Consider the following 25,771-nt stretch of genomic DNA (forward strand, 5'->3'; position numbering starts at 1 on the left):
TTTCTCTACTGACCTTTTGATCAAATAAATTCTATTGATAAGTTTCCTATTATTGAACTGCTCTTGTACTTTAAGACTAAAACTTATAGCAGGGCACAGGGGTTCATGCCTGTAAACCCAGCACTTTGGGAGGCTGAGGCAGGTGGATCACCTGAGGTCAGGAGTGAGACCAATCTCACCAATATGGTGATACCCCATCTCTGCTAAAAATACAAAAATTAGCCAGGCGTGATGGCACACACCTGTAATCCCAGCTACTTGGGCGGCTGAGGCAGGAGAATTACTTGAACCTGGGAGGCAGAGGTTGCAGTGAGCCATGATCACACCTCTGCACTGCGGCTTGGGCAACAGAGTGAGAATCCATCTCAAAAAAAAAAAAATAGCATAAAACTTATTTAGCAATCCTGCATCATTCTTTTCACGCAGAACAATATGAGATTCGCTAATATTTTCTTTAGCTTTGGATCTCGGTTTACAGCTGAATTTGTATTGTATTTATACAAATACATGTTTCTTTTTATATTTTTTGCTCTATATTTTAGCAGGCTTTATTGCCAGGATTAGGTTAGTTTCATAGAATAAATTTTTCTTTTATTTATTTGTTTATTTATTTATTCAGACAGAATCTCACTTCATCCCCCAGGCTGGAGTGTAGTGACATGATCTTGTCTCACTGCAACCTCCGCCTCCTGGGTTCAAGTGATTCTCGTGTCTCAGCCTCCCAAGTACCTGTAATTACAGGAGCATGCCGCCATGTCCAGCTATTTTTTTTTTTTTTTTTTTTTTGTATTTTTAGTAGATACAGGGTTTTGCTATGTTGTCCATGCTGGTATCGAACTCTGACCTAAAGTGATCCACCCACCTCGGCCTCCCAAAGTGCTGGGATTACAGGCGTGAGTCACCATACCTGTTCTTATTCCCATTTTCTGTGAAGCAGTTTATATTACGTTCAGCTGACCTGTTCCCTGACTGTACAAAAGTATTTGCCTTTATAGGTAGGCCTGGCCCATTTTTCAGCTATAATATTTTGATCACATCTTCTGTTTCTTTTATGCTGTTTGGTCGGCTCAGGTTTTCTGTTTCTTGGCTCAATTTTGTTTATTTACATTTTCCTAATGAGTTCTGTTTTCATTGTGATTTTCACTATTTATTATGTAAGAACTATACTGCATATCCTAGTCTTACGTAATTTGCTTCTCACTCTTTTAACTTATTATGTCAGTTTGTGTTTTTCTTTCACTCTTGACTAGATTCACTAAAAGTCTTCATTTTATTGGTATGTTTCTCCTTAAAATAGCTTACAGAATATTAAACAAAATACATGGCCATTTGAATTTTCCTATTGCTGACATTCTAGGTAAACTTAAGTGGAATTTCCTGTCTTCAAATAGCACACCATCCTGAAGAATTCTAATATTTGTACCCAGGCAACACATCACAACAACAATTTTACAAAGAAGAAGACTGTATTCAAGAGAGGCTTTTCTGGCAAATCACAGGAGAAATCAAAATGCAACTTCCAAGCCAGAGTTTGCCCAGCACTTGCTGTGTGGGTCAAGCCCAAAGTTAACAAGGACAGACAATACTCATCAGATCATTTCTAAACAGAGTTTGCATCCAGGAAGAACCTAAGTGAGTTTTCTCTCCTCTTATGAGACTTTTTGCATGTGTGCTATAAGTCATTCAGGGAAACAAACCCTGAGGCATCATTTCATGGGAGGGAAGGGCTTGTTTAAATAAGAACTTTATGCCACAGTACGTGACTAAGAAACTACGTAAGTAATGAGCCCTAGGGCCCTGTCCTCCTGATTCAGCCAAGCCAGGAAATTGCTGCAAAGTATTTAAAGATTCCTTGTTATTTTGAACGAAGTGAGTTTGGAAATATTGCTCAAATATGACACAAACAACTCTGGGACAAAGCCAGACTTTGAGATTGAAGATTATACCAAAAAAACAAACAAGTAAACAAACACCAAAACCCCAAACTGTAATAATATACCCCGCATTTTAATACCGAAGATTTGTCGTCCGGCTATTACGAGTGAGTAAGGCAATCACCTAGTTGCTTAATTAAAACACTGCCTTTCAAAATATCTATGAAGAAATTCAAAATCTGGCCATCCAAATGAATATTCCCTAAAACGTTAAGTCACTTTCATTGGTGCTGTAACAATTCTACACTAAATGTAGTTTCTCCCAAGAGGGTAAAGACTGACATTCAAAAACACGAATTCTGAGGACAAGGACCCCCCTTGTCCTCAGAAGGCAACAAATAGCTGTCCCAAGCTCAATGAGCTAATGAATACGACAGCCTTTAGGGACATTATCCAACCGGGGCTTGTTCTACAATTTCATCAGCCCACCTCCTTTTCCAGCCTCCTTCAGGTATTTTTGGAAGATCTCAAGGTGTAGTCACAAATCAATTGGGCTATTCTGTTTTCTTCCGCTCTGACCTTCACCAGGTTCTACCACCAGTATCTACTTGGCCTTGCAAATATTTTCATAGATATTGCCATACCTCCTAGCACCCTTATGTCAGGCAGGCCCCATGTCATTTCCACCGGGACACCCATGACAATGCCACCCTCCCCTCTTTAGAAGCCTGCTTGTTTAATGAGTACCAAAGAATTATTTGTGTGCCACTGTCTCACCGGGGTTTAGTTAAACTTTTTGTTTTTTGAGACAGAATCTTACTCTGTCACTCAGGCTGGAGTGAAGTGGTGCAATCTAAGCTCACTGCAACCTCCATCTCCCATGCTCAAGCAGTTCTCCTGCCTCAGCCTCCCGAGTAGCTGGGACTATAGGCATGGGCCACCACGCCCTGCTAATTCTTGTATTTTTTAATACAGTCGAGGTTTCCCCATGTTGCCCAGGCTGGTCTCGAACTCCTGTCCTGTGGTAATTCGCCTGCCTCGGTCTCCCAAAGTGCTGGGATTGCAGGCCTGAGACATTGCACTCAGCCAAGTTTGCTGTTTACAGTTCTTATCATTGGAAATAGAGTTCAAAGGGCTAGGCCAGTAGAGAATTCCCCAACACAGATATTCACTGCTCTCAGAAGTGGCCCCATCCTCTGATTTCTAGGCAGCTTTTACTATTGGAGCCCTTCTCTTCCCATGACTTCTCTTCCAAGAGCTTCTCACAAATCCTTATACAAACAGACTTCCAGTGGGAAAGCCACACCACACACTTCCTTAGTTATGCTGCTCCTTCTCCTGGAGGACCCCAGCCTTCCAACCCACCCAAAGGGGTGACACTCATAGTTTAGAGCTGGGATTGGCAAACCAGGACCCAAGAGCCGATTCTGGCTCTCCACCTGTTCCTGTGTAGCCTGCAAGATAAGAATTTTTTTTTTTTTTTTTTTTTGATGGAGTCTCACTCTTGTCACCCAGGCTGGAGTGCAATGGCACAATCTCAGCTCACTGCAACATCTGCTTCCTGGGTTCAAGCAATTCTCCTACCTCAGTCTCTCAAGTAGCTGGGATTACAGATGCCTGCCACCACACCTGGCTAATTTTTGTATTTTTAGTAGAGACGGGGTTTCACCATATTTGCCAGTCTGGCCTCGAACTCCTGACCTTGTGATCCGCCCACCTAAGCCTCCCAAAGTGCTGGGATTAGACGCATGAGCCACCCCGCCCTGTGATAACATTTTTTTTACATTTTTAAATGTTAAAGAAAAAAATCAAAAGAAAAATAAACAACATTTCTTTCCTTTTTTTTTTCTCTTCTCTTATTTTCTTTCCTTATTTTAAGATAAGGTCTCACTCTTATCCCCCAGGCTGGAGTGCAGTGGTACAACAATCACAGCTCACTAGAGTCAACCTCCCTAGGCTCAAGTGATCCTCTCACCTCAGCCGTCAACCTCCTAGTGTGGTTAGACATGTGTGTGCCAACACATGTCTAATTTTTGTATTTTTTGTAGTGATGGGATTCCCTCATGTGGCCGAGGCTGGTCTCGAACTCCTAGACTTAAGCAATCCGCCCACCTCCGCCACTCAAACTACTGGAATTCCAGGCGTGAGCCACTGCACCTGGCCAGAATAATATTTCATGGGCATAAAAACTACATGAAATTTGCATTTCATATCTGCTGTTAAAAGAAAATCCTTAGCCAAATTAAATTTAACAGTGTAATTGAGCAAAAAATGACTTGCAAATCAGGTGGCCTCCTAAGCCAGGGTAGGCTCAGCAACTCCACCGCAGCCACATGGTGAAGACCATTTTAACAAAAAAAGGAAAGTGATGTGCAGAAAACAGAAGTGAGGCACAAAAACAGGCAGACTGGCTACAGCTTGGCATCTTGGCATTTACCTGATTTGAACACAGGTTGAACAGTCTGCCCCCTTTGATTGGCCCAAACTCAGTGACTGGCACAGGAATAGGTTTCAGTCTGTTTGCACTGCCATTGAGGTTACAGTTCACTATGTACAGAGAAAACTTTAGGCTGAACTTCAAATACGTAAGGAGGCAGGTTTAGGCTAAACTTGATCTAACACAACGAATGAAGTTTTACTGTTCACAACCACACTCAATTCATTGTACATATTGCTTGCAAAGGCTTTCCTGCTACAGCTGCAGAGTTGGGTGGTTCCAACAAGACCATATGGCCTGCAAAGCCCAAAAAATATACATAGTGGGTCCTTTATGGTAAAAGTTTGCAGACCTCTGCTTTAGAGCATGGACCCTGGAGTCAGTCTCTCTGGGTCTGCATTTTGTTTTGCCACTAATTAATTATGTAGGTAATTTCTTAACATCCCCTAAGCCACATTTGTGAGGTGGGAATCACCAAAGGGTTATATTTACCTCATTAAGTTGTATGGGGATTAAACCAGATGACTTAGAGCCAATACTTGTTAATTCGTACACAGTTATTATTGTAACTTTACAGTTGGTGGCTGTGAAAAATAAAATTGTTCTGGTATTAAATGCAAATTCTGGATTAAATGCTTATTTTCTTTCCTTGTTTCTTTTTGAGATGGAGCCTCACTCTGTTGCTCAGGCTAGAGGGCAGTGCGCAATCTTGGCTCACTACAACCTCTGCCTCCCAGGTTCCAGCTATCCTCCTGCCCCAGCCTCCTGAGTAGCTGGGACTACAGACGTGCACCACCACGCCTGGCTTATTTCTCTATTTTTAGTAAAGATGGGGTTTCTCCATGTTGGCCAGGCTGGTCTCAAACTCCTGACCTCCGATGATCCACCCACCTCGGCCTCCCAAAGTGCTGGGAACACAGGGGTAAGCCACTGCACCCGGCCTAAATGCTTGTTTTCTTAACTGACCACAAATAGGAGGAAAAATCTGGTGAATATGATGGCTGTCTAAACAAGACAGTCACAGTGTCTGTGTGACCAAGGAACTGAGGAATGAAACTTTACTCTTGTCACAAAAAAATGGTCAGATTTAGGCAAATAACTTCCTGCTCTTGCTACATAGCCCAGAGACTTTGGCAATCAAGTCTATTTCTTTGTTTTGAAGAAGGTTGAAAAAAATTTTTCATTTATTCAGGTTCTTCTATGGTCATTTTCCCTGTACATCTATGACTTCCTATAGTTATAATCATTTTCTGGCATAGACATCAAATTATTTTCATTTAATCTTACATTATACATTTTCCATGTTTCTTCCCAGTTTTTATCATCTCCCTTTTTTGGCGGGGCAGGGAGGGCAGACAGGAACAGAGTCGTATTCTGTCACCTAGGCTGGAGTGCAGGGGTGTCACTTCAGCTCACTGCAACCTCCCCCTCCTGGGCTCAAGCGATCCTCCCAACTCAGCCTTCTGAGTAGCTAGTACTACAGGCACACACCACCACACCCTGATAATTTTTGTATTTTTTATAGACATGAGTTCACCATGTCGACCAGCCAGGTCTCGAACTGGGCTCAAGTGATCTGCCCGCCTTGACCTCCCAAAGTGTTGAGATTACAGGCGTGAGGCACTGCACCCAGCCCATCATCTCTTATTTTAAACAGTTTTATGAAGATAATTTTTCAATATATATAGGAATCAAGACATACAGTAAATGAACATAGTTTTTTTTAATCATGAAATTTGATTTTATTTCATGTAAATATGAATCTAGTTTTCAAAGAACTAATGACCTCTCCCAAAAGTGGCCTCAGCTTATTTCTACAAAGCAAAGAACATTCCAGAAACAAAACTAGAAAAAATAATTTTGCCATGTTCATGCAAAAGGTAAATCATAAGTATAAATCTCCTTGTGACAGGGATGAAGCGATAATAGCATTCTAGCCCTGAGCATCATCTTCCCATCCATCAAAGAAGCCAGACCCCCACAGCCACATGGCAGAGCCATGTGCAGACCCAGAGATACTCACCACCTAAGTCACTGCAGAGTGGAGAGTGAATGATGATGCTGGAATCCCTGGGGCCTATGAAAAGCTACTTCTACAACTAGAGTGATTGATTGTTTCCTTTGTCCTGCTAAGGACATGGGTCCCTAAATTACAATGTATCACTTACTCCTGGCTTACTTAGAACCATCCTTAGAAGTCTGCAAAACACTGCTTAGACCAATCACACTATTTTTATTATTATCATTTTTTTTTGGTAGTTCCAGTAGCCACCCACCCATATGGGATCAAAGAATGATCTTCCTCTAGAGAGAGAGAGAGAGAAAGAGAGAGAGAGAGAGAGAGAGAGAGAGAAATCACTTTAAAAGAATCCACATCTCACAGAGAAGCCATCAGATCAGCCTGATTTGCCAAAATAGACTTGGTAATCAACAGGGCAGGTGAGGCCTTTGCCAGTTCTCTTCACATCTTGTCTCTAAGGCATTGTAAGGGATAGTCCCAATACTCATGTCAAACTAATCCTCAAAGTCACTTATCCTCATTTCTTTCTCCATGGCTCCTTCAAGCAGAGCCTGCGGGTGTCCGTGTGCATAAGTGTGTTTGTATTTGCAGGGGTTTTGGAGTCTGAAGATCTCTGGTTGTGGAATATGCCTAATGTTTCTTCTAAAAAGATATCAGAGGGAAAAGCAAAGGATATTTCTGGGCATCATGCTGTCATTCCAACTACAGCTAGTACTCGACTTACGACCACGATTGGTTCTGACAGACTGGTCGTAACACGATTTGGTCGTAAGTTGAGTAGGCTATATGCACGTGGAGATGGTAGTGCTGCCGGAAGCTGGTCCGCACTGTCGTACGCCCAGCTGGGCAACGTTTGCGCTGCCAGATGCGGAGCAGTCGTGGCTAGCGATTGTGGTCATAAAGTCGAATGGTCATAAGTTGCATAGGTCATAAGTCGATCAATACCTGTACCTGTCTGGTTGACTCTCTAATTTTAAGCCTCATTCTAATAAAAGACTTTGAACAGCTCTGCTTTTATGATTTGAAAGGACATTCAAACTGGCATTTAGCCATCTGATATAGCAAAGTGAGTGGATTTCAGTTTTCAGAAGGAAAGGATATACATACTGAAAGCTGTAATTAAAATTTTCCATTTTCCTCCAACTGTCTTGAAGCAATTGTTGGCAAATTTGAAATCTCCAGTGCCCCCAATCAAACTTCAAGTACTGGAAAAAGAAGACTTTAGTGCAAGCGTGGGATGAGGCAGTTGAAATCGTTTTGGCAGAAACCAGTTCCGCTGGATAACAGCATGAACATTCTGATTTATATTAAATTTGAAATATACCTGCGGTCAGAGAACAGAGGTCATCCACTTTCCCTGAGCACAGAGAACCCATATACCTTTTAGAAGCTCCGAATCCACAACAGGCAGGTCATATAATCCACTGGAGAGTGCTTTATCTCTTAAGGGTCACATGGAGAAGTTGCTGAGGAAGGCGTGAAGAAGTGGGTCCTAAAGAAATATTGAAAGGAAAACTTCGATCCAGAGCATCTGGGACAGGAAAGGGTAAAGACAAAGCAGATATCAATGGTGACCAAGACAATGGCAACTCTACTCATTAGCTGTCCAAGCCCCAAATCTTAGCGTCATTCTTTTTATTTTTAAGGAATATTTTTTTTAGAGGCAGGGTCTTGCTACGTTGTCATCCCATTATTGATCAGAAGGGGAGCTCAAGAGGGGGTGCCACCTGGAGCTCAAGGTAGTTCAAATGTGAAGTCTTGGCTACGGGATCTTTGTCAAGAAAACACAGTCAGTGACAGAGAAAAGACAAGGATGGCTGGGTGCGTGGCTCTTGCCTGTAATCCCAGCACTTTGGGAGGCCTAGGTGGGCGGATCACAAGTTCAGGAGTTCCAGGCCAGCCTGGCCAACATAATGAAACCCTGTCTCTACTAAAATTACAAAAATTAGCTGGGTATGGTGGTGTGTGCCTGTACTCCCAGCTACTTAGGAGGCTGAGGCAGGAGAATCACTTGAACCTGGGAGGCAGAGGTTGCAGTGAGTCAAGACTGCACCATTTTACTACAGCCTGAGCAACAGAGCAAGACTCCATCTCAAAAAAAAAAAAAAATCGAAAGAAAGAAGGAAAGAAAAGACAAGGATGCATCCTGTCCCTTTCTACACAGGGATGCTCTCTAGGCTGCTGGCCAGTTGAAATAGGGAGGTTTTTGGGTAGACATTTCCCCTGGATGGGAAGGCCTAAATTTCTTCAGCTAAGGAGGAGAACTGGAGTTGCCGGATATAGGGCTTCTAAATTAGGGCTTTCCAAATAATTGACCCACTCCAATTTTGACCTGGATCTGTTCACCCCTCCTTAGGCAACCTGGGACCTTAGGGACCTGCTCCCAGGATGTCACCATATTGATGTGAAAATTAGTGCACACACCTGATCGGCATAGCTCACTGCAGCCTGGAACTCCTGGACTCAAGCAGCCCTCTTGCCTCAGCCTCCTGAGCAGCTGGGATGACAGGCACCTGCCACCTAGCTGGCTTAAGAGTCATCCTTGACCCAGGTTGTATCTCACATTCAGGGGCAAAAACCAAGGTGTGTGGGGCCTGAAGTGTGTACAATAGGAGTAGGGCTCTTTAAAAAAATGTAAGTATATCTCTTTCTGGGGGAAAATTTCCAAAAAAAAAAAAAAAAAAAAAAAAAAGACTGAGAGCGTTAGAATTCTCACAGTGGTAAATCCCCCTGCTGTTCACGTGGCCCTTCTGTTGGTTTTTTTCGTGCAGTGATGCAGTCATAGCTCATTGCTAGCCTCGACCTCCTGGGCTCAAGCAATTCTCCCGCCTCAGTCTCCTGAGTAGATAGGACCACAGGCACAGCCACCATGCCCAACATATATATATATATAGCAGAGGAGGGTCTCACTATGTTGCTCAGGCTGATTTCGAACTCCTGACCTTAAGTGATCCTCCCACCTCAGCCTCCCCCAAATGCTGGGATTACAGGTGTGAGCCACCAATCTGGCCAGGTTCTAGTTTCACATGTGTCGAGAACCCAACTACTTTTTCCCCTCCACTCCTATCCTTCTGGACCCAACTACCTTCATGTCTTGACTGAATGACTGAAATAGCCACCCACCTCCATCCATGGGGACTTCCCTTGCCCCTTTACAATGGAATCATACCACAGCAGGCAAGTTCAACATGTCCCAGCTTGGCTCCAAGCCCGCGGAACCTCTCTTGTAGTGGTAATATACAAAGTCCATATGCCTGCCAGGGTTGTTGTATCTGGCACCCCCCTGCCTCTTACACCAAGTGTCCTCTCACTTGTTACTCTGCTATCACCACCCAGAATTCCTTGCTAATGTGGGAACCTGCCAAACCTGCTTGGTGTCCTTTGCATTTGCTGTTCCTTTTCTCCAGAATCCTTTCCCCTGGAATCTTTACTTCCTTCAGGTCTACACCTCAACTTGAGCTTAGCAGAGCTGCATTCCCAGACCACTCCATCTAAACAGCAGCACCCTGAACGTCCTATCCTCCCTGCTTCCGATGTTCCTCTAAGGCTTACCCTGTTTACTGTACGTTTCTTTATTGTCTTACTCTCCCCGTCTAGATTGGAAGCTTTGTGAAGGGAGATATTTGACTGTACTCACCGCTGCACCCCCGTTCTTAGAGCAATGCCTGGCACTTAATGCGTAGGCACCTAATATTTACGGAAAGAAGGAAAAAGAAATGACCTAACCTGGGAAATTAGAATCATGATATACTGATGGAGGAAGAGAAATTATTTTAGGGAAGATGTTGGAATTATTTCCGGGTGTCACAGCAATTTTTTAAATTATCGTTAACCATCGTGAATAAATACCTATTGGCTGATGAAGAAGAAAAGCCAGCTCTAGTAGTTAAGCACCGTGAGTAGGGCTTAAAAAAAAATTCAGATCTGGTTTTGCAAAAAACCACCAAAGTTAAAATGCACTAACTGTGCAGTGAAACTTTACTATTTTGTATATTTTTACTACGTTTTTCTTCCTTTCTTGCATGTTCTAAAAACGCATGAAAACCTTCACAGACTACAAGGAGGATATAATTTCCCTCTGGAGGCATCTTCTTCGACGACGAACGTAATTAAGCTGGTCACTGACTCCAGTTGCAATGTTACTTCTAAACAAGGTAGCGGAAAAAACCCTGGATTTTCATTCTCCAGGAAAGAGTGAATTCCTAGAGGGGAGCTCCAGAGAGGGCGCCACCTGGAGCCCAAGGCAGTTCAAATCCGCAGCCCCAGCCTTGGGATCTTCGTCAGGAAAACGCAGTCGGTGACGGAAAACAGACGGCGATGCGTCCCGTCTCCTTCTCCGCGGGGATGCTCTCTGGGCTGCTGGCTGGTTGGGAGAGGGAGGTGTCGGGGTGGACTTTGCCCCTGGGCATGAGGGTCTAAGTTTCTTCAGCCTGGGGTTGAGGGGGTGGTCCCGGAGTTTGTTGATACAGGGCTTCCAAATTAGGGCTTTCTAAACAACTTCCCTGCAGAGGATCCCCTAGGAAACGGTCCGATACTTCTGAGGAGAACGCCTCCCTCGCACTCGTTCTCTGGCTGACAAACGTTCTGCTTCCCAGGCTCTAAACGGTGGTCCCGGGAGATCCAGTCCGCTCCGAGTCTGGCTTCCGGAGCTCGGGGCGCGGGTTCAAGCTCCAGGGGGCGAAGGCAACGGTCAACTGCTCATTCATTCAACAAATATTTATTGCGCGCCCGCTGAGTACCAGGCACCGGCAGTGCCCCGGGGCAAGAAGCCGCTCTAGCTGATCCTTTCCGCTCCCCAAGGGTCCGGCGCACGCCGTGGGAGCGCAGCCCGCACTCCTCGCCGCCCGGCCCGCCTGGGTGTGCCCAGTGCCTCCAGAGCAGCCCTCTGTCAGGAGCCTGACCCCTGGGACCCCGTCTCCGGGTAACAGCCGGGTGGGGAGGACGGGGGAAAGGCAACGCACCGCCAGAGTCAGAGCCCCGCCGGCCCGAGAAGCCGCTCCTGGGAAGCGCGCGAGGCGGAGCCGCCGTCGGCCCCCGCCCGGCAGAGCGCAGAGAGCGGCGCAGGCGGGAGAGGCCGGGCGCCCGCGGCTCGGAGGCGGCCCCGGCGGACTGAGGGCGCGGCCGGCGGGAGGGGCCGGGGCGGCGCCGGGAGGGGCGCGCACGGCAGCGCGGCCGCCCGGCCCAGCAGGTGACCGCGGGCGGCGCGGGCACGGGCGCGGGCGGCGCGGCGGGTAGGCGGCCCGCGGAGTCTAGCGAAGTTTGGCGGAACATGGCGGAAGCGCCCGGGGCACGCAGGGGCGCGGCGCCGCGGCGGCCGGAGCCCGAGGAGCTGTAGCCGCCTCAGTCGCCGCTGCTGCCGCCGCAGTCGCCGCTCCACCGCCGCGGGGCGAGGTCGCCGCCATGGCCCGCTGGATCCCGACCAAGAGGCAGAAGTACGGGGTTGGTGAGTGCGCGCCCCACCTCGTCCGGGCCCGGCCCACCCGGCCAAGTTCGCGGGCAGCGGCCCTGCCAGGCTTGAGGAGAGTCCGGCGGAGGACCCCGGCCGGGGCTCGACCCCGCTGACCTGCCCGCTGCGCAACTCTGGGAGCCAGGGGCGGCCGGAGCCCTCTCCCGGGAGCGCAGCCGGGGAAGTCGCCCAGGGTGTGGGGACTCGGAGTGGTTCCAAGTGCCGCTGAGCTTCGGGACCGTAATCCCGCGCCTGCATCCCAAGCTCCGGCACTTCACACCCGAGAAACGTTGAGGTGTGAGGCGGGCGCGCCTGCTGCTCATTTGGGGCAGCAGCCCTGTGGCTTGCCCCCGTTCGCCCAGCGCGAGTTTCACCATGGAGTAGTTGGCCAGCCCGGGTTGGCACATGGACTGGCGCACATGGTCCCAGTGCTTTCTGGCCTCCCTTTTCGTAGGTTCATCTCAGACGCCCCTAAGTGAGGAGTTGGGGGAGGAAAGCCGCCCTCCCCTCTTTCCTCCAGGGACTGGGATCTGGATGACAGTTGTGAACTGGATGGAAACTAGAGTCGCGACGTGGAGGTGATGGAAGGGACAGGAAGTTGTGGCACGGGAAGGGGGTGGCTGGCCCCTGGGGCTGTTTGTGCGCACTCATCCCTTAACGGAGCCTGTCTGGAGAGGGTGTAAGGCTGCCTTCCGGATCCTGAGTTTCATCCTGGAGAAGAGAAAAGGACATTTTATTAAGGAAACGGTGCCAGGCCCTGTGCTGGGTGGGCACTTGGCATTCAAAACAGCGGTGCTGGAGAGCCCCGCGCTTGTGCGCAGGGGTTGCTGGTGGTGGTGCTTTGGATCCCTAACAATGGATGTGCGAGGCCTTTGACCCAGGTGGAAAGTCAGGCTCCTTTAACTTTTTATCAAGGAGTGAGGTTGTCGAGGTCAGGTGGGAAGATTTCTGCCCTAAGCGGGGTGATTCGTTACCATAAACTCGGCTGAGTGTGTTGAGAATTTTATCACTTCCTCTCAGGTCCATTCATCTGGCCTGTTTGTAATTTAATCTTTGACTTTTCTTCCTTACTGAGGTCCTGTTTTTCCTCACCTTACTGGTTGATGAAGTGGAGTCTCAATTAAGAGATACTTAACGTGTCTAGGGGCTTTTCAACTCTATAGCCAGGAGTCAGGGTTTTTTGGTTTTGTTTTGTTTTGTTTTTTAACAGTCTCATATTTGCTATGTTTTTTTAGATTGTGATCCGTTATATATTTATTATTATTCTTTGTTTTCCCTGAATTCAAAAAACATTTTCTTTTTTGCTCTTAGGTTACTTTTAGAATCTTAGTCTCTCCCATAGTTGCACCTCGGAAATGGGTAGAGATGTTGCTTCAGCCTCAGGGTTCTTTTTTTTGTTGTTTGTTTGTTTGGTTTTGAGACTGAGAGTCTTGCTCTGTCGCCCAGACTGAAGAGCAGTGGCGCAATCTCGGCTCACTGCAACCTCCGCCTCTGCGTTCAAGCGATTCTCCGGTCTCAGCCTCCCAAGTAGCTGGGATTACAGGCTTGCATCACCACACCTGGGTAATTTTTGTATTTTTAGTAAAAACAGGTTTTGCCATGTTGATCAGGCTGGTCTCAAAACTACTGACCTCAGATGATCTGCCCGCCTTGGCCTCCCAAAGTGCTGAAGCTACAGGCATGAGCCAACTCACCTGGCCCCTAGGAGAAAGCATATTTAACAGTGCCTAATAGCTACAGAAATGTTATCAACTCTAATTTTAACAGGATTAAAAGTTCTTTGCAAAACTATTGAGTTGAGCGTAATTAATGCTAACATGTTTAAAAAATGTGGTTTTTCTTGCCATAGACCTAGGAACAAGTATAATATGTTTTTAATTTTTTGTTTTTATGTTTACTGAGTCAGTTTACTGTGTCACTTATCAGTCAAAAAAAATATTTGGGCAAGGTGCAGTGACTCATGTCTGTAATCCCAGCAATTTGAGTGGGAGAGGCAGGAGGATTCCTTGAGCCCAAGGGTTCGAGACCAGCATGGCAACTTAGCAAAACTCCCGTCTTTACAATAAATATGAAAAAAATGTAGCTGGGCATGATTACCTGTGCCTGTGGTTCTAGCTACTGAGGAGGCTGAAGTGGGAGGATCGCTTGAGCCTGGGAGGTTGAGGGTGCAGTAAGCCACCATCACGACATTGCATTCCAGCCTGGGTGATATTATGAGACCCTATCACAAAAATATATAATTTTATACATATAATTACATAATATAATATATATATATATACATAATTATATATATTATATACATGTACCACCATATATAATATATATTATCTATGTATATAAAATGTATATACACATGTATTTTATACACACACATATGTGGAAATGTGTGTGTATATACAATGTGTGTGTGGGAGGAAGGTAAAATATTTGGATTGCATTTTTAGGGCCTAGGTGTTAGGCAAAGTGTCCCAGGATATAATGCGGAACACTTATTTCACCAGGCATAGATTCTGGTTGCTCTGGGTTTGACAAAATGACCCACAATTAGGATAAATTAACTGAAGAGAGAAATCCCTGTTGCTTATTCCTAAAACTGACTGTTGTTTATATCACCTCCTTGCTTACATTTATGTCACCTCCCTGCTTGGAAGGCTCTCATGGTCAATAGGATAAAGTCTGAACCTAACTTCCAAGGTTCCTCTAATCTGGTTCAACCTGTCTTCATCAGCATTATCTCTCAAGGCTTCTTTCGCTAATTCTCCAGTGCAGACTAGCTGCCCTTCCCACTGTTGTGCAATCTACCCTGTAAAGTCCCTCCTTCAGGACTTTGCTCCCATTGAGCTTGTCCCTGCCAGGAGTGCCCTCCCAAGTCTGCCTAGGACAGCTTACCTCTCCTTGAGGGTACAAATCCATTCCTACTCCCTCCTTCAAATTTGCCATTTGTCAGAATGTCCCAAACCTTCAGGCCCCTTCCTTACAGCTCCTGGACTGTGCCATCCATGGGTTTAGTGAATCAGACCATTATGGTTTTGTATCCCTAGCACTCAAGAGGTGTACCAGGTATAAGTGGGTGCATTCAATCTGCTTGTCCTTGATGTTGGGGTGCCGATCTAAATCACACTGACTTAGCTTCTCTGGTGATTGAATGCAGTTGTTTCTTTTTGTTTGTTTTTGAGACAAAGTCTAACCCTGTCACTCAGGCTGGAGTGCAGCCTCACGATCTTGGCTCACTACAACATCCACCTCTTGGGTTCAAGTGATTCTCCTGCCACAGCCTCCCGAGTAACAGACTACAGGCATGCCACCACGCCTGGCTAATTTTTGTATTTTTGGTAGAGACAGGAGTTTCACCGTGTTAGCCAGGATGCTCTCAACCTCCTGACCTAGTGATCTGTGCACCTTGGCCTCCCAAAGTGCTGGGATTACAGGTGTGAACCACCACGCCTGGCCGAATGCTCTTCTTTTCTTTTTTCCCATTAGGCATAACATCTTAGTCCCCCCAGTATGAGTTTAGTTTTGTTTGGTTAGATTGAGGAAGGGAGAGCATCCACTCTGTCTTTATCTCTGCAAGTAAGAGAATGAGATATTCTGCTGAGAAAACAAGGAAGCATGGAGCAGACAGACTTGCTTAAATATAATTGGGAAAATTGGTTTATTGGACTTTTCTGAGTGTCTGCTGGTCAGGTTTGGTTTCTGAGTGAAGGAACCATAGGCTAGTCATTTGGAAGCATTTGGATGACTCAGAGCTAGCTATGACTTCGCCTGTTGTGCTCTAAGAGGAGTGTGCCTCTGCAGAGCTGCTCTGTGTGAGGATAGAGTGTTGGACTCAGTTTGAATGGTGCCTGCTGAAGCTGGCAGTCACTCCTGTCATATTTTTTCTTGGTGCCTCTATTGGCTGTTCCTGACATATCCTAGATGTTTCTACAGGGACTAAAATGCAGCCTGTCTGGGCTTCCTTAGTTCTTCAACAGCATGTTGGCTCAGGGTTTAGCATTAAGTGGCCTCAGTGGCCTCTGTGTGTCATCAAGTGAGGTGACCCATCCATTAGATTCTTTAATTTGTGGTCCTCTAGTACCCCAGCATGAAATGCTCAGTGGTAAGTGTTCTTTCCTGGAGACATGGAAAAATGTGCTTCCCCCCCCCCGCCCCGTCTTTTTTCTTTCTTCTCTCTCTCTCTCTCTCTGTCTTTCTGTTTGAGCATATGAAGATATCAAACACTTTAAAGCAAACATTAGTGATAAATATCCAGGATAGTCTTCTAATTATCAAAACATTTATTTTTAAGTTTGCTTTTACACAAGCCATTTATGTAAAGAGCTGCCTCAGATTAGGTTGACTATGGAGTCTGCAAAGATTTTTTTTTTCTTTCCTTTTTTGAGACAGGGTCTCACTCCATAGCCCAGACGGGGGCGCAGGACGATCATATAGCTCACTGCAGCCTCCCACCTCAGCCTTCCAAGTTGCTGCAACTGCAGGTGTGCACCACCATGCCTGGCGTAAGATTTGATTTTTTGTTTCAGTTTTAAAACAATTTTTTTTAAAGATGAGGTCTCACTCTGTTGTCCAGGCTAGTCTGGAACTCCTGGCCTCAAGTGATCCTCCAGCCTTTAGCCTCCCAGTTGCTGGGATTACAGGGGTGAGCCATGAGCCTGGCTGATTTTTTTTTTCTTTTCTTCTGAGACAGCGCCTCGTTCTATAACCCAAGATAAAGTGCAGTGGCACAATCGTGGCTCACTGCAGCCTCAACTTCCTGGGCTCAAGTGATCCTCCAGCCTCAGCCCCCTGAGTAGCTGAGACTACAGGTGTGTGCTACTACACCCAGCTGATTTTTGTATTTTTTTTTGTAGAGACAGAGTTTCACCATGTTGCCCAGGCTGGTCTGGAACTCCTAGGCTCACACAGCCTTTTCTCCTCAGCCTTCCAAAGTGCTGGGATGACAGGCCGGAGCCCCCACACCTGGCCTGATTCTTTGAAAAGTAGCTCATTGTTGCATGTTGGGATTTGTGATCACATATATTTTAATGATGTAACAAAAGGTAGTTTTGGGAAATAGTAATAGTTGCTTTCACTGTTAGCTCTTCAGCTGTTTACTTGTTTAAAGCTCTTTAGTTGTTTCGAGGTATCTAATTTCACAGAGTAGATCTTTGAACGTTGGTTTAATACTGACTGCAGACTTATAGTTTTTGTTTGTTTTTTGAGACAGACTCTCACTCTGTCGCCCAGGCTGGAGTGCAGTAGCATGGTCTCAGCTCACTGCAACCTCTGCCTCCCGGGTTCAAGCGGTTATCCTGCCTCAGCCTCCCAAGTAGCTGGGATTACAGGCGTGCATCACCATGCCCAGCTAATTTTTGTATTTTTAGTAGAGATGGGGTTTCACCATGTTGGCCAGGCTGGTCTGGAACTCCTGATCGCAGATGATCCACCCTCCTTGGCCTCCCAAAGTGCTGGGATTACAGGTGTGAGCCACTGTGCCCGACCCAGACACATGCTTTTTGTTAATGTCCTCAGGTATGTGGTTTCCCATCTGATTCTTCTCCACTGTGGACATCTTATTCCATATACTGTAACTGGAGTGGTAGGACTGGGAGCGGTTTTAGGGAGTAAGCATCCTCTCCCTTTAAAGATAGGAACTTTGGTGCCTGCAGAGATTAAGTGAATTGCTTAACACCAAGGGCTCTTGTCTTTTTGGTCACAGGTATCCTTGGCAATTTGGGTAAGCCAGTTAACCCCTTTCTCAGAATGTTTGTCAATGCCTGAAGTATGATACAAAGTCCCACGTCCTTGTAGAAATAAAAAGTAAAAAAAAGACTCGAAAATGAAAACAGCTGTATTCAAGTACAGCTGTGAAGGTGTTTTTCAAAGTTCATGATACTGCAATATATGTTCTTCTTTATTAATACATAAAGCACCAAGATCTAGTGACAGATCAATAACTACCATAATTTTGAATTAGTAATGAGCATACATGATGCTTCAAGATATCTGCAGTAACCGTAATATGATATAAAAATCCCTATGAATTTTATTTTATTTTACTTTATTTTTGAGACGGAGTCTCGCACTGTCACTCAGGCCTGAGTGCAGTGGCGTGATCTTCGCTCACTGCAACCTCCACCTCCCCGACTCAAACTATTCTCCTGCCTCAGCCTCCCAAGTAGCTGGGATTACAGGCATGCGCCAGCATGCCCGGCTAATTTTTTATATTTCTAGTAGAGATGGGGTTTCACCATATTGGCCAGGCTGGTCTTAAAACCCCTGACCTTGTGATCTGCCAGCCTCGGCCTCCCAAAGTGCTGGGATTACAGGCATGAGCCACCGCACCCAGCCTCTGTGATTTTTATTGGTGACAGTATCACGGGCACTACTAGTGCAACTGTGATTTATTGCTTACAGTCACAATTAAAGTAAGTGCTGAATGTCAGAAAATAGAGATGTAACTTTTTTCCCGATTCGAGTCCCAGGATCTTGATTTGACAGATTAAGTATCCTTGGCTGAGGATCACATAGCTAATTAGTTACAGCATCATCTGGGCAGCACAGTGATACTTGTTGACCCCCTCTTTACAAATAACACTGTGCCAGATATTATACAATTATAATGACCTGAAGAAGGCCTGGCCTTAATGTGTTCATGTTTTGACAACATTGAGGCTAAGAACAAAAGGAAAAGATTAATATTCATTGAGAAATTTCCTTGTGAGGTACTGTTCAGAACCCTTTAATTTACTATGTTCCAGGGACGTGTGGCGTCTTGGAGACATGTTCGGGGCAGGGAGGTCCATGAAATGGAAACTTTCTTTTTGCAATAATACTAAGACATTATTGGCCTGTTTACGTTCTCATTCTCTCATTACCGTCTTGTGGAGTTTTCCAGAGGCTTTGCAAAGTGTTATGTGGCCACAGATCGAATGCAGAGGCGGCTATAAAAATCTACCTGCCTATAGTGAAGTCAGACATTAAAGAAACGAGAATGCAGAGCGTCGCCTTGCTCACCCTCAGCGAGGAACTTGTGCAGGAGTATTGGTTTTGAGGTTCCATATACATTTTAATGAGTAGGTGAATTTGCAAATATGGAGTCCGTCAGCAATGAGGACCTACTGTATTTCCATAAAAAGATCATTGAAGCCAGGCGCGGTGGCTTATGCCTGTAATCCCAGCACTTTGGGAGGCTGAGGTGGAGTGGATTACCTAAGGTCAGGATTTCAAGATCAGCCTGGCCAACATGGTGAAACCCTGTTTCTACTAAAAATACAAGAAAAATTAGCCAGGCATGGCAGTGCATGCCTGTAACCACAGCTACTAGGGAAGCTGAGGCGGGAGAATCACTCAAGCCCAGGAGGTGGAGGTTGCAGTGAGCCAAGATCACACCACTGCACTCCAGCCTGGGTGACAGAGTCAGACTCTGTCTCAAAAAAAAAAAAGAGAAAATTGAAAATGGAATCACTTCCATTCCCAGTGTGCCTTTGTTCTCAGATTGGATGCAGTTGACTTTATTTTTGGAAACCTTTTCTTCGCCAGACTTTTGATCCTGTTTCTCCATGGTTTTCCTCCCATATCACCACCCTCTCTCCTCCCTGCCTTCCCTCTGCTTTGCCAGAACTTGGGGAGTCCTACCATAGCCTGGTGGCTTTTGTGTCTCCTTTATCTACCTGCTACCAGGCATCTCGTCCCCGGCCCCAGCTGTCATTCCCATCCATTTGCCGCAGCCTTCCACATTCCAACCCCAGACCCCTTCCCTGTGCTTCGGAATCGCATCCAGCTGCGCACTGGGCCTCTCCTAGTGGCTTTCGTTTTTCTTCTTTCTTTCTTTTATTGTATGTGGGCTCTGGGGTACGTGTGCACATCCTGCATCCTACAGGATTGTTGCTTAGGTGCGTACATGCCATGGTGTTTTGCTGTCTCCATCCCCCCGACCCTCCATCGCCTGCATCAGGCATTTCTCCCGGTGTTATCTCCATCCTCCCCGCCCCGCCACTATCCCCGACTCCCTTCCCCCCCACCCCTCCACCTAGCCCTGTGAGTGTTGTTCCCTTCCCTGTGCACAAGTGTTCTCATTGTTCATCACCCGCCTATGAGTGAAAACACGCGGTGTTTGGTTTTCTGTTCTTGTGTCAGTTTGCTGAGAATGATGGTTCCTAGGTTCATCCATGTCTCTACAAAGGACACAAACTCATCTTTCTTTATGGCTGCATAGTATTCCATGGTGTATATGTGCCACATTTTTTTTTTGTCCAGTGTATCATAGATGGGCATTTGCGTTGGTTCTAGGTCTTTGCTTTCATAAACAGCGCTGCAATGAACATTCGGGAGCCCCAGTGGCTTTCTTAACAGGCAGTCCCTGCTTCCAGAACGAGAGTTTGGATGCTCTCTAACCCCAGACATGCACTTCCCCTGTTCTTTGCTCTCTGCCCAGTGTCCTATGCAGAACACTAAGAGTTATCCCACATTCCATCTGTCATCAAGCTCATTCTGTCCTTCCTCCAAAATACGTCCTGAGATTACCGCTTGTATGTTTCCATTTCAGTGCAAGCTTGCATTAGCTTCCACAGGGCTACTGCAGTGATTTTTTTTTTTTTTTGGAGACAGAGTGTTGCTCTGTTGTCCAGGCTGAAGTATAGTGGGGCAATCTTGGCTCACTGCAACCTTCACCTCCTGAGTTCAAGTGATTCTCCTGCCTCAACCTCCCGAGTAGCTGGGACTAAAGGTGTACATCGCTCTACCTGACTAATTTTTGCATTTTTAGTAGATAGGGGGTTTCACCATGTTGGCCAGGCTGGTCTTGAACTCCTGACCTCAAGTGATCTGCCCACCTTGGCCTCCCAAACTGCTGGGATCACAGGCATGAGCCACCACCACACCCAGCTGCAATGGTCTTCTTACTAGATTCCTTACCACTTTTTTTTTAGATGAGGATCTTGCTTTGTTGCCCAGTCTGGTCTTGAATTCCTGGCCTCAAGTGATTCTCTCTCCTTACCCTCACAAAGTGCTGGAATTCTAGGCATGAACCACCAAGCCCAGCCAAGAGGAACTTTCTAAAGGCAAGAACCTGACATTGCCACGCTCCTGCTTTCCCCCTGCAGTTGGGATGGCACCGAAGTTCCTGGTCATACCCTCTAGGCCCTGTGGGATCAGACGCGCTCCCTACCTCTTTCCGTCCCTGCCTTCCAGCCACACTAGCTTCATTTCTGGTTTTTGAACTTGACAAGCTCAGTTTGACTCAGGACCTTGGCACTTGCTCCTCCCTCTGGTGGAATGTGTTTCCCTAGAGCTTTAGATGTGCAGTTCTCTGGTTGTATTTAGGTCTTCCTCCAGACATTTCCTGCTTAGAGAGAGGCTTCTCTGAGAAGTACCCTAGCCATATCATCCCACCTCCTTGTTGACACCTCAGAATGTCTAGCCCTTTTCCTTTATTTATTTATTAATGTTTACTGTCTGGCTCCCATACTAGAATGTAAAGTTATGAGGACACAAACTCTTTTTTGTTTATGGTTTTTTTTTGGTTTGTTTTTTTGAGACAGAGTCTCCCTCTGTTGCCCAGGCTGGAGTGCAGTGGCACAGTCTCAGCTCACTGCAACCTCTGCCTCCTGGATTCAAGTGATTCTCCTACCTCAGGCTCCCAAGTAGCTGGGACTACAGGCGTGTGCCACCATGCCCGGCTAGTTTTTGTATTTTTTTTAGTAGAGACAAGGTTTCACCATATTGGTCTGGAACTCCTGACCTTGTGATCCCCTAGCCTCCGCCTCCCAAAGTGCTGGGATTACAGGCATGAGCCACTGCACCTAGCCACATAAACTCTTTCGTCAGTGTGCCCCAGGCCCCGGATCATAGTAAGTGCTCAGTTAATATGTACCGTATGAATACATGAATGCTGACCCGTCATCTATTTCAGTTTATCTTGCTTGCCATAGGCAGGATTTTGCCCACACTTTGGAAAATACTGCTCTGTGTGTGCTTCCCATGAGAGAAACATCAAAGGCATAGAGAAAGGGACATTCGAGTATTAGAGAAAGTAGATTTAATAAGCTACAAATGCAAAAGATAAAGTGAGTCGTGTGGGGTGGGAGAGGACTTAGAATCCTAAATGTTGCATTATCAGATGGAAGAGATGGGATTTGCTTTTTTATTTTTTGATTATTACTTATGGAGGCTTTATGGAGGAAGGGACATTGCAGACTTGGCTACCTGGAAAGAAAATGCTCGTGCATGGTGGTCACGTGGTTTGGGAGTTTCTGAGTCATTGGCTTGGTGCTGTGCTGAGCACGTGAATTGGAGAGGAAAGAAGGTGCAGTCTCATGGAAGAAACAAGACATTTAGATTCATCTGTTATTTCCCCTTTCCAATACAAGGAGTTGAGATTCCTTACAAAAAGATCCTATGTGCTGTACACTCAATAATTAAAGAAAAAAATCTGAGAGATCACAAGTAATTTGGAGAAGAAGAAAAAGTAATTTAGACTACTGGCGAGGGGCTTTGAAGCCGTGGTTACTCAAACATTACTCTGTCTACATTTTTCTTGTGGCCATAGCTGCCATATAGCCATCATGTTAGCTGAAAATATAAATTAATTTGTGTTTTCTCCTCATCTAAATTTCAAGAGACAAATCAGTGGAGTTTGAGTGTAAGGAATCAAATATCATTGTACTTAATTTTACCATAAAGCAGTTTTTCTAACTTCTAGCTTATTTCCAGCAGTATTCAATGCAGTGACATTATAATTATAATTCAATGCACATAAAAGATTTTAGTACTTTCAAAAGAATGAAAAAAAAGGAATGATCTAGTTCTTGGGAATGGGTTGTACCGGAATTGAACCATGTGTCTGTGGTCCAAGAATACATAGTTTGTTCTTCACTAAATATTTCAGCTGGGGGAAGTGGTTCATGCCTGTAATCCCAACACTTTAGGAGGCTGAGGATGGAGGATTGCTTGAGCCCAGGAGTTTGAAACCAGCCTGGGCAATATACTGAGACCATGTCTATTATTTTTTTTAAAAAAATCAGTAGAAGGAAAAATCGTTTTTTCCTTCTTCAAATAGGTAGAATCACCAAGAATATGCCTACTGTCTGTGTGGACATTACAGGATATAATAAGTCTTTTGGGAATCCTTTGACTGATTTATAATTACACCAGCATACCTCAGGAATAATGGAGTTTTTATTGTCAAGCTTAAAAAAGTGTTTTTTGAGAAATTATTTTGAGGCAGAGATGTGGATGAGCATGTTAATTGTGTTTTTCCAAGTAATGTTTGGGCCATGTCCTCTCAGAGCCTGGGCTCACTCAAACGATTGTCTGAATGCTGGCAACCACTTCCCAAGCAGGAGACAGAAGTGGGCTTTGTCTGTCACAATGCTCTGTGCCATTGCAAAGCCACTGTTGTTCGAATGGGTTCACGGTCATTATCCACCTTTTCCCAAATTTGCCATTTGCTCTCACATTTCGAAAGCTGATTAAACTCTGTTACTGTCCTCCTCAGATGATAGTTGAACCCTAAAGATGCCCTCTCTCTAAGGATGGTGAGAATGTTTTTGTTTTTGTTTTTTTGAGATTGAGTCTTGCTCTGTTGCCAGGCTGGAGTACAGTGGCACAATCTTGGCCCCCTGCAACTTTCCCCTCATGGGTTTAAACGATTCTCCTGACTCACCTTCCCAGGTAGCTGGGACTACATGTGCATGCCACAATGCCCAGCTAATTTTTGTAGTTTTAGTAGAGATAGGGTTTCACCGCATTAGCCAGGATGGTCTCAATCTCCTGACCTTGTGATCCGCCCACCTTGGCCTCCCAGAGTGCTGGGATTACAGGCATGAGCCACCATGCCTGTGTCTTTGTCCTTTAAAACAGCTTGAGGGAAGGAAATCACAGTGGAGACTAATTCCTTCTTGAAAATAACTCCTTGCTGACTCAGCCAAGGTGCATTAGAATGCACCCTCCTGATGGGTTTGTTACCTGTATACTTTTAACAGGTTGCATCGTATTTGATGTATACTTTCTGTGAGCCTGGAACAATGTGGCTCTCATGACCCAATCTTCCCTGCCAGAGACCAGTTGTAAGACTAACTCATGGCTGGACATGGTGGCTCACACCTGTGGTCCCAGCACTTTGGGAGGCTGAGGTGGGTAGATTACCTGAGGTCAGGAGTTTGAGACCAGCCTGGCCAGCGTGGTAAAACCCCATCTTGACTAAAAATACAAAAATTAGCTGGACGTGGTAGTGTGTGCTCATAATCCCAGCTATGAAGGAGGCTGAGGCATGAAAAGCACTTGAACTCAGGAGGCAGAGGTTGCAGTGAGCTGAGATCGTGCCACTGCCACTGCACTCTAGCCTGGGCAACAGAGTGACACTCCATCTCAAACCAAAAAAAAAAACAACTAAGTCATAAATTAGACTCAGTTGTCAAAAATCTAACAGTTTTGTCCTCTTGTATGTAGAATCAGAAGCTACTAAGAGCTGGAGTTTGTAAGCATCACCTCTTGGCTAACACCCTTGTTTTATCAGAAGAAAAAAAGCCCCATAGGTATCAGATGACTTATCTGAAAGTCACACAGCTAGTAGCAAATTTTTGTTTCAACTTGTTGTTTTCTAGCTGCTCTCTTTCTCTTTATTTACAAGTCTGGAGAGAGCAGTTTGTTAATCAGATCTCCTTAAAGGTTCAGAGAGTAAACTCTCCCCTCTCCATCCAAAGGGGAAGATGCCTGTGTCTCCCTGGATTTGTTTCTAGGTGAAAGTTTTATTATAAGGAAGGTTCAGCTGTTAAATGTCTTCCCCTTTTTAAGAGTTCTGGGAAGGAAGTATATTTGGGGACGTTTGAGCCTGCAAAGTGGAAGTGACACTGTGGGTTCCACAGTTTGGCCACTGACTTCTCAAGTGGTTTCAGACCTTAGCACTGTGGTATGGACATGATATTAGTTGCAAAATTAATAAGTAATGTGGCATTGTCACTACATCACAGGCATATTTGAGAATGAACATCATAAGGGGTGAAGAAAGGGGCACGTATTGCTAATAAAGGATTATAATCATAACCTGAAAGTGAGAGAACATTCCTACTTTTTCAGACCTGTATTTTAAAGAAAACGTGAGGCCATGTTCTGAAGACTTAGGAAAAGTTTGAGTAAGCACCTTCTCCTTCAGCTTCCATTTCTGTTCTGTTCTCTTTTTTTTTTTTTTTTTGAGTTGGAATCTCTCTCTGTCACCCAGGCTGGAGTGCAGTGGCACCATCTCCACTCACTGCAACCTCTGCCTCCCGTGTTCAAGCGATTCTCCTTAGGATCACGCAAGCCTCCCAAGTAGCTGGGATTACAGGCATTTGCCACCACAGCCAGCTAATTTTTGTATTTTGTTAGAGATGGGGTTTCACCATATTGGCCAAGCCAGTCTCGAACTGCTGACCTCATGTGATCCTCCTGCCTCAGCCTCCCAAAGTGTTGAGATTACACGTGTGAGCCACCGTGCCCAGCCGACTTCTGCTCTGTTCTCTTTGCTGGGGGCAGACAGCTTTACCATAAAGGAGTAGGTAGAGCCTCTTCTCATGCAGAGACTACCACTGTCATTCTCCATCGGAAGCAAACTCTTGAAATGGGGCAATATCTACCTACATGGAACAGAGGTGCTAGTGGTGGGCTTTGAGCTTCTTTCAGAGCAGAAATAGCAAGCTGCCCTTGTTGTTTACCATAAGCAGAGAAGGCCTGTCTATCCTATTGTGATGGCATGATTTGTTTTAGATTATGAATTTGCAATGGTTATATACACTTTCAGTCAGTGGATTCTGAAGCATTGTTACACATTTGAGGTCTTTTATAAAAGAATCTTAAGGGCTAAAAATATTGGGAACTTTGGTGTAACTGCAATGATAATGTGCTGTATCTTACCATAATACTTTGGAGTTCATTGTGGCTTGAGAATTCCAGTTAAAATTGGTATAATGTCTATCACATATTGATTAAAATAGAAAATGTGCATACCCTTTGACTTAGCAATTCCATTTCTTGAAGTT

The 25,771-nt window shown here is 45.4% G+C and overlaps 1 protein-coding gene across 1 annotated transcript in view; it reads left to right on the forward strand.

Moving 5' to 3' along the window:
- Positions 1 to 11,497: 11,497 nt before the first annotated feature.
- The window catches only part of DOCK5 (dedicator of cytokinesis 5), a 223,743-nt gene continuing 209,469 nt past the window's right edge, over positions 11,498 to 25,771 (forward strand). Inside the window, exon 1 of the mRNA XM_017549772.2 lies at positions 11,498 to 11,774. Coding sequence (XP_017405261.1) covers positions 11,732 to 11,774 — 43 coding nt within the window. The 5' untranslated portion in view covers positions 11,498 to 11,731. The remainder of the gene's footprint in view (positions 11,775 to 25,771) is intronic.

This window comes from Cebus imitator, unplaced genomic scaffold (assembly GCF_001604975.1).
Source record: "Cebus imitator isolate Cc_AM_T3 unplaced genomic scaffold, Cebus_imitator-1.0 Scaffold221, whole genome shotgun sequence".
Lineage (NCBI taxonomy): Eukaryota > Metazoa > Chordata > Mammalia > Primates > Cebidae > Cebus > Cebus imitator.